Source organism: Hylobates moloch, unplaced genomic scaffold (genome assembly GCF_009828535.3).
Source record: "Hylobates moloch isolate HMO894 unplaced genomic scaffold, HMol_V3 SCAFFOLD_9, whole genome shotgun sequence".
Taxonomy (NCBI): Eukaryota; Metazoa; Chordata; class Mammalia; order Primates; family Hylobatidae; genus Hylobates; species Hylobates moloch.
The window spans coordinates 80,997,970-81,007,744 of NW_026652284.1; the positions used below are offsets into that span (position 1 = coordinate 80,997,970).

At 45.2% G+C, this 9,775-nt stretch overlaps 1 protein-coding gene across 1 annotated transcript in view; it reads right to left on the reverse strand.

The window, feature by feature from the left end:
• SNX31 (sorting nexin 31) overlaps positions 1-8,641 on the reverse strand; it is an 82,603-nt gene extending 73,962 nt beyond the window's left edge. The window contains exons 1-2 of the mRNA XM_032758478.1: positions 8,428-8,641; positions 8,253-8,327 (exon numbers count right to left, since the gene is read on the reverse strand). Of these exons, the coding sequence (XP_032614369.1) occupies positions 8,253-8,327; positions 8,428-8,493 (141 nt within the window). The 5' untranslated portion in view covers positions 8,494-8,641. The remainder of the gene's footprint in view (positions 1-8,252; positions 8,328-8,427) is intronic.
• Between the last annotated feature and the right edge of the window lie 1,134 nt (positions 8,642-9,775).

Genomic DNA, 9,775 nt, shown 5'->3' on the forward strand with positions numbered 1-9,775 from the left:
GGGTTGATCACTTCGGGCTAGGAGTTCGAGACCAGTCTGGCCAACATGGCGAAACATGAAAAATACAACAGACAAACTAACCAACCAACTCAGTGACAACAAAACAGGTCTACCCTGGAGTCATACTCTAATTTTTTCTATTTTCCTCCCTTTCTGATCCTTTATCCCACTTTCTTTTTCTTCCTCTTCCTTCTCCCTCTTCTTTGTCAAATAGAGGATTGAGTTATTATCACTGATCCATATAAAGTCCCTCTCTCATTTATTTTAACTCCCACCCCCCATTTCGATTCCCCGACTTCCCATGTGCAACCTTCCTAATATGTTTGATACGCATCTTTTTGTTTGTATGTATTATTAGAAAATGTTTATTGTTTTTGTGTGCAAAAAAAATTAATTAAAAAAAAAAAGATGTTGTCTCTACTAAAAATACAAAAAATTAAGCCAAGTGTGGTAGCATGTGCCTGTAGTCCCAGCTACTCAGGAGGTTGAGGTGGGAGAATAACCTGAACTGGAGACTTCAAGGCTAAGGCGACAGTGAGCCGAGATCACACCACTGCACTCCAGCCTGGGCCACAGGAGCGAGACCTTGTCTCAAAAAAAAAAAAAAAATATATATATATATATATATATGTATATATACACACACACATGCATATGTATATATATAGTACTTGCCTGTAGCCATTTAAGTTTGCAATCTCTCATCTAAACCTAGTGTGTATATATATATATATTTTTTTGAGACAGGGTCTCACTCCTGTTGCCCAGGCTAGAGTACAACTAAACCTAGTATAAAATATTATAGGCCAGGCGTGGTGGCTCACGCCTGTAATCCCAGCACTTTGGGAGGCCGAGGCAGGCGGGTCACGAGGTCAGGAGATCAAGACCATCCTGTCTAATGCGGTGAAACCCTGTCTCTACTAAAAATACAAAAAAATTAGCTGGGCGTGGTGGTGGGCGCCTGTAGTCCCAGCTACTCGGGAGGCTGAGGCAGGAGAATGGCGTGAACCCAGGAGGTGGAGCTTGCAGTGAGCCGAGATTGCACCACTGCACTCCAGCTTGGGTGACAGAGCAAGACTCCGTCTCAACAAACAAACAAACAAACAAACAAACAAACAAAATATTATAGTGACAATTCTGTTTCTTTTAAACTCAAGGAAATTTTTCTGCCCTTCCAGACACTGTCAAAAGGCATCCCAGTTGGAGCATTATCCCAGGCAGGGCTGCTGAAACAACCTGGGATTGATGCACCCATCTCTGCTAATTCCATTAAATAGAAGCAAAAATTTGACTTCTTTGCATGCAATTATTTCTTGGCTAACTGATTAAGTGATCTTTAAAAGGCAATTGTCTTCCTTGGCATGTGTTCATAAGTGTCACAGATGTTCCCGAATCAGTTCTAATCACAACAGCCTTGAATCAACAAGGCTGCCTGAGTTATCCATCTGCAAGACAGTATCTTGGGGAAGTTCTGACGACAAAATCTGGGGAAAAATCAACAAGGATTAAGGTTCTAATACCTATCACAGAGCAGAAACCTTCCCAGCAGGTTTTTACAACATGAGCTGACTTGTCAAGGCATCTTTCCCCTCCCTTCTCGGATACTGATCCAAGGGGAACAATGAATATAAAGGAAACTGAGTGGTTAAATGTGCCAAAAGTCAACAATCAAATCCAAGTTCAACTCCACCAAAAGAGGACCTTTTCCATGGGTCTCAGTGCACAGTTGACCTATCAAAACCACCAGTGTACTGAGAATTATCTGGTACTACAGTTCAGCACTATCTGTCTTTCAAAAAACTATTTAAAGAGATCAAAAGAAAACCATACCTGTTCTGCTCTTTTACTATGTGGTGTTTTTGTTTGTTTGGGGTATTGTGGGGTTTTTTTAAGACTGTGATCTGGCAAATATTTTAATAAACCCCAGAACAGGCCGGGCATGATGGCTCATGTCTGTAATCCTAGCACTTTGGGAGGCTGAGGCGGGCAGATCACCTGAGGTCAGTAGTTCAAGACCAGCCTGGCCAACATGGCAAAATCCCTTCTCTACTAAAAATACAAAAATTAGCCAGGTGTGGTGGCAGGCACCTGTAATCCCAGGTACCCGGGAGGCTGAGGCAGGAGAATCACTTGAACTTGGGGGGGGTGGAGGTTTCAGTGAGCTGAGATCGCACCACTTCATGCAGCCTAGGTGAAAGAGCGAGACTCCATCTCAAAACAAAACAAAAACAAACAAAAAATCCCAGAGCCATCTCCTGTACCAACTTCCCCTTTGTACAGCTCTGCCTTTTAACATGAAGAGGCCTTTACAGGCCAGTTGAAAATGTCACCTACTTCCCCCACTTTACTGCATTCACACCCTCCTATACCTACGCCAAAATGGTGATGGCCTGGGACAAGTAGAATTACAGACACAAGCGGTGTCTGTTTCTAATGTCGACTCATTCATCCCACCTCTCCGAGTCCCCTTGTAGTTAAAAACCCAAATTCACCATATAAAGGGCCACAGCTCAGAGTCTGGGTGGTGGCATCTAGAACCTAACAGCATGGCCTAGAGCTTGCATATTATCCCATTTGTTCCTCAGAACAGCACTACGAGGTAGACAGATCCTCAGCACCATGAACATTGTCATCTTCCACCTTGAGCAGGAGCAACCCCAGACTCAGGGAGATGAAGTGACTTAAAACTAGGACATCCAAGCTAATGACTGGCAGAAGATGGACTCAGTCTTCTCACTGCTGTCATCATCATCACCATCACCATCACCTTTCCCACCAAATCTCTGCTAAGCAACTACCAAGGCAGGATTCCATGCTGGGTGTTCCATGCCCACAAGGCTTCATTCTGTCCCTTCATTCAAATATTTGGGTTTTGCTTGTAAATAATCAGGGGAGACAAAATATAAACACAAAAACAGGAAGGAGCATGACAAGGTTGAAAAATGAAGTGGCACAGCAATCAGAGAAAGGCATCTCATTCAATCAAGGGGGACTTCCTGGAGGAGATGGGACTGAGGTGGGCTTTGAGAAACGATTGCTCCCTTGACAGGTAGACCAAAACCAGCAGTCATCCCAGGCAGAGGAAGTGAGCCAGGCAGAGACAAAGAGTGGGCCAGCCTGATAGGAACAGGAGGTATGGGTAGGGAAAGAGGAGATCAGGTTAGGTCAGAGGGGAAGCAGCCAAGTTGGGTCAGCACTTGGCAGGGAGGACAACTGAACCAGCGCATACAGGCTGCACAGCCCTCCCCTCCTGCTGACGGGTCCTTTGCAAGCTTTCCCAACTTGTTCCCATTGCCATGTCTGATGCTGGCAGAGTGCAAAGAAACAGAGCCCCATATCACTGTTCACAGAGCCCCGTATCACTTACACAGGATGGCCTCATCTGTAACTTGGTCGAAACGAGCTGATTAAATGTTTCCCTCACAGATTTCCTTTAAATCTATTTGGGCAGGGTGGTGCCAGCAAGAGCAGGGGCATAAATCAAACTGGTTTTGTTTATCTAAAGGCACAGAAAAAGGTGGGGCCAGCCAGTTCACACGGCAGGAAGATGGGCAGCACTGAGCAGCAGAGGTTCAAGCTGCCAGAGCCCGAGGGAGCCTCACTGGGGACAGGACTGCAGGTGAGGATGACAGAGGGCGCAGGTCACAGCACAGCCCATGGAAACACACCCACCTCTTCCCAAGGTCCAGCTTTTCTTTGTTTTGGTTTTTGTTTTGAGACGGAGTCTCCCTCTGTTGCCCAGCCTGGAGTGCAGTGGTGGGATCTCAGCTCACTGCAATCTGTGCCTCCTGGGTTCAAGCAATTCTTGTGCCTCATTCTCCCAAGTAGCTGGGATTATAGGCACATGCCACCACACCTGGCTAATTTGTTGTGTTTTAGTAGAGACAGGGTTTTACCATGTTGCCCAGGCAGGTCTCAAACTCTTGAGCTGAAGTGATCCACCCACCTTGGCCTCCCAAAATGCTGGGATTCTAGGTGTGAGCCACTGTACCTGGTCAACCCAGGTCCAGTTTTTATGCATTAGCCCTCCACATACCCTGGCTGAGATGGAGTAGAGGCCACCTCACCTGTGCCAGGTACTGCCCCTCAATCTCAATTATCCAACATGCAAAATATAAGTCCAATTCTTAAAGCTAAATATCACACATGCTAAAGTAATAGTCCTAATTTAACAGAATGCATGGCATATAATAGAAACTTAGTAAATATTTCTTAAGCAAATAATCAGTTAATTATATAGATGAAAACTATTCTATCAGGATGCAGAACTTCCCAGAAAATAAACTGGAAATAAACTCATATTCCCCAAACACAAACACAGATGGGACCTTTCTACTATTTCCTTTTTTACAGTGCTCTGTGTTAAATCATATTAAGAATTCTGAGCCGTTTCACATCCTCCACTGAATAGGAGAAATAAAAACTAGCTGAAAAGTATCTGGGAGAGGTCACCCAACCTTTCAGTCTCAGACTTAGGGCGGCCAGATAAAATACAGGATGCTCAGTTAAATATGTATCGAGTGGTGCATGGGACATACTTATACTAAAAAAAAAAATTGTTGTTGATTTGTGATTTAAATTTAACTGGGGGACTTTGTATTTGCTAAATCTAGCAACCCTACTCAGACTTTTCATTTTTTTTTTTTTTTTTTTTTTTTTGGAGACAGGGTCTCACTCTGTCACCCAGGTTGGAGTGCAGTGGCGCAATCTGAGCTCACTGCAACCTCCACCTCCCAGGCTCAAGTGATCCTCCCACCTCAGGCTCCTGAATAGCTGGGATTACAGGAGCACCACCATGCCTGGCTAATTTTTTGTATTTTTGGTAGAGACAGGGTTTTGCCATGTTGCCCAGGCTGGTCTTGAACTCCCGAGCTCAGGCAGTCCACCCACCTTGGCCTCCCAGAGTGCTGGGATTGCAGGTGTGAACCACCATGCCCGGCCTCAGACTCTTTACCTATAAAATGAGAGTGATGATGATGATTGAACTGCTGACCTTACTGGGGACTTGCTGGAACAAAATCCTGTGTCTAGAACTCTCATGACAGAGAGTGGATGCTGGAGGCCTGGGGTCAGGGCTGAGTGAAGGGGATTGAGAGCAAAAAGAATATCGGGGCCAAGGGCAAACTTCCCCTTCATCCTCTGAAGGTTCACTGAAAAATCAACTGACAAAAGGCAGATTCATAGGAGAAAAGGCATACAAATTTACTAACATGCGCGGGCGTCTTACAAAATACAAGATCTCAAAGAAATGGCCAGATGGTTGATGGTTTTATACCATCTTGAGATTACAGAAAAAAGCGGCATGGCCAAAAACAGGTTATGGTGGCAAATCAGGTTATGGTGGCGAGACAGGTCATGGGAAGAAGAGGAGATACCTGGCTAGCAAAGGTGGTCTTAGTATATAGAGGAAACCCACAGATAGAAGCTCTCAGAGAGAATAGTTGGTAAACATTTCTTTCAGACCTTTAAAGGTGTCAGACTCTCCGTGATTCTTTCCTAAATCTGAACAAGAGAGGACTTCAGAGAAAGCCTGGCTGCATCAATACAGATTCTCTCTACAGGTGCAAATTTCCTCCACAAAAGGCAGCTTTTCAGCTATTCTGATATTTCCAGCTCTCTACACAGCCATCTTGAAATATGTCATAGCAGTACATTTTTGGATAAAATATTTTGGTTTCCTTCAAGGACAAGGGGACTTTTAGAGTGAGGCAAAAAGTTTTTTAACCTTGATCAAGGTGGTGGTAATTGTATACATTTACCAAAATTCATTACACCGAACCCATAAAGTTGGGGAATTTTATTACATTACATGATTCCAAAATATAGTAAAAGTATGTTAGTTTGGGACTCAGTCATTTGACTCATTGTTTTACTGATATGATTTATTTTATCAACTTTAGAAAGAAACCACATTAATGTAATAGGTCAGAGCAGGTTCTAGAAATCAAATCCTGCCTCCAACATTAACAGTATGACTTTGGGAAAATTGTACCTCAGCGTCTTCATCTGTTAAATTGGACTAATTCTAATGCTAGCTCATACTATTGTAAAAATTAAGCTATTACAGGTGAAGTGTTTGGTACCAAAATCAGCACACAGTAACTACTTGTTATTATTTCAGATTGATTATAAATACCAATAGCCATCTAAGATCTAAATAGTTTCTTTAAAAATGTAGTAGTTTGTATAGAAAGGGGGAAAATGATAAATATTCATGTAAGATATATGGAAGTTGGAAACTAGACAAAGAAATTTCCATTTTAGTATTTTGAGAAATCTGGGATAAATATGAAATATTTATTAAAATCTATTTTATTAAAATCTATTGTATACCCTACTGAGGGCACTGAGCCATGGTAATTCAATATTTAAAGGCCCCGATAGTAAATAACAGACAATTTCTACTTCATGTCTTACCAAAAAGAAGATCAAGAATAAAATTTACTCACTCTATGCCTCTGCTTCTGGACCTGCTAGGATTTGATTCATCTGCGTTTTCCTGAAAATAAGCATTTTCCCAAGTCTGTTGGGTAAGAAGGGCCAGATTCAGGAATGCTTGAAGCCTCTGAGTCCACAAATGTTTGCTGAGTATATATTATGTACCAGGCTCTGCAAGCAGCTGGCCCCTAATCTTCACAGGCACACTGTGAGGCTGACATCCATAAGGACCCATTTGCTTGTTATTTCTGATGAGAAAATTGAAGATCAGAGGAGAGGTGAGGTGATCAGCCAGGACGCAGTTGATCAGTCACAGGCTTTCTTGCTGCCTCCTGCTCTGCTCCCGCCCCTTCCCCACCTCAAGCTGCAGGAAGACAGAGGAGGGTAGGAGAGGATACCCTGCCTCCCCCTGCCAATGCCTAAGACACCCATCCTTTGTCTTCCTTTGAGATCCCTGCCTCTGCAGTCCTCACATGTGTTTCAGTCACAAGTAGCTTCTTATCTTCTAGAAGTCTGAATCTATGCCATTCTTCATTCAATCATTTGACAATCGTTCCTAAGGACCTACTGGGTCACAGCACTAGTAATACAAAGATGACCACTCAAATTAACTAGTAACCACATTACAACTGTTCTTGGTTGACTCCAAAGATACTTAATCACACTTGAAAATGGACTTTTCCAATGCACTATGATGTATGGGCAAGAAGGCTTGCTACAGTGACAATTTCAATAGCAGAAAAAACAAACTAAGCTGTCAGAAACCCAGAGACTGTCTGAAAAAACTCTCTCAAAATGAACAAACAAACAAACAAACAAAAACAGCTGTTGCCTCTGGGCAAGTTTTTTCTGTTTTCTCTGTACTTTTTTTTTTTTTTTTTTAATAGAGACAAGGTCTCAGCTATGTTGCCCAGGCTGGTCTCAAACTCTGGGACTCAAGTAATCCTCCCGCCTCAGTCTCCCAAAGTACTGGGATTACAAGCATGAGCCACGGTGCCTGGCCTATACTTTTGTTTTTAATGTTAGATATGTGCTCTTTATAACCTAAAATCTAAAACAAAAATACAAAAAGCACTATTCATGGGGGAGTGGAGGAGGAGGGTAAAGTTTATTTCTAAACTTTCATTTACTTCTGTAATCCATTTTGAAGACTTATAACACCTCCTTATAAGAACAATGAAACCCATTAGAGCAGACTAATAAATCAGTCTGCCTCCCAGAGAAAATACTGTCAAGACAGCAGGGTGAGAAACTATCCTAGCTTGATAAGTCATGTTCCCTGGTTCCCAGCCTGCCAGTACTTGAAGCCTCATGGCCATTCGAAAACAAAACTAGAGACACACCTTTTTAAAGGGGGCAAACTTAAGAAACTCTGGAGACAAAGGAGATTAAATACCCATGTACAAGACTCCAAAGACTCTAGGCCTTGATCCAGACCCAGTTTCCTAATTTTGGAGGGAGGCATTGTCCTGGGGAACAGCGGGCACTAAAATGGGGCCCAGTATAGCCCCAGCGCCCTGCCAGGCGGGGCTAGCGAGGATCACCCGGCTGCGGCTGCGAGTGGCTTGGAAGAATCACCTGCGCCCGGTTCCCTCATCTCACAGCTGTAGGCGACCAGGCGCCGCAGCATGCATTCATCCAACTGTATGCCAAGCAATTCAGTTCATCCTTACCAGGACCCTGTTTCACAATACGAAGCCCGAGGCCCTGAAAGGCCCAGTGTCTTGCCAGAGTCAGAGGAACAGAGCGCTTTGGGGACAGCTTTCTCCACCTGTCTCAGTGGATGGGCTCGTACCCGCCTCCAACCTGCTCACCTGTTCGTTCCAACCGTGCAGCTGGCTGTAGCGCACCCTGCAGAAGAGGAACCCGTCCAGGTACACGGAGTACAGCTGCAAACACACAGACACCCCGTCCCGGGTGAGCCGAGGGATAAGTGAGCATTGCCACCGGCCCCCTCCCTGCCCACCCTGACCCCAGCTCTGGGCGCACCACGTAGCGGCCCCCCAGCGCGTCGGACCGCTGCTGGGACACCGGGATACAGAAATGCATCTTCATGGCTGGGCGGGCTTGGGAGTAGCGCTGGGAACCCGACCTGCGGCGGCGGGGGGTGCGCGGCTCTGAACTCGGCAGCGGTGGACGCAGCAGGGCCTGCCACGCGACTCAGGGCGAACCCCGGCGCCCGCTCTCCCTGGCCCGGGGCGTCCACAGGTGGGGCCGGGGCCGGGCCGCGCCGCCTCCCAGTCCCCGCCCCATCCAGCCCCGCCGCTCTGGTCCCGGGATAGGTGGTGACCGGGGCTGGGGCGCATCCACGGCCACCCCCACCCCGGACATCGGCCACTGTTGGCGTTTTCTCCAAGAAGGCCCTTGAGGGGCTTGAAAACAGTTTGTGTCCCATTACCTGCCAACGCTGCCTGCAGTGCACTAATTAAGATTTCTGTAATTACATAGATCTAGTAACTGCCTTATGATTAGCAGAGTTTGTTTGGTCAGTTTTTTTGTATTGACATTTGTTAAATGTAACACAAGACATGCAGCAATATATGCAACCCTGCTTTAGTACTATTCTTTCAATCTTGTTTTTCCCCCTTAAAATACCAGAAGCCCCCCAAAATGGAAATGGCTTGGGTCTCTCTTGATCCCTGAGAAGCCCTCATTTTTAGACAGGTGCATTCACATAAACACTTGGTTCTCTGGACTACCCAGTGCAAGTTCTTTCAACAGTCTCTCATTTTTAGTTGCTGTGGAAAATAATCTTCCTAATTCTCTTATTTTAGTTAAATGAAACTAGAATTCCTCCTGCCTTGCCGTGATCACAGAGCACAGAAATGCTGCAGCTCTCGCCAGCCTGTTCTGTAGCAAGCCCTGGGCTGGCTCCATTCTTCCCTCTCTCCTTTAATCCACCCATAACTCTTCCAGGTAAACAGACGACATCCTACCATGGATAAAACAGGCCCAGGGGGTGGAGGAACTTGTCCAAGCTCACAGGGCATTTTTTTCATGGGTCTGAGTCGTTTACTGAAGGATTTCATCAGGATCATTGAAAGTCCTTTCAAAGGCCAGTCATCCCTGGGGTAAGAGCTGCATGCCTGAAATGGGAATCTGAGACTAACAAAGGAGAAGGGACACCCGCCAAACACCGGTGCCTCCTGTGTGCTTGCTGGGTGCCAGGACTTGACATATGCTATGCCATTTAATTTTCACAAACACCTGTGGGCTAGGAGCCATTGACGGTTCTGGTCGTATAGAAAAGGAAATTGAGACTTAGGGCCATTAAGTGAGGGAAGCAGTATCATATAGTAGTTAAGAGAATGGCAACAGGAATTCATGTCCCAGCTTA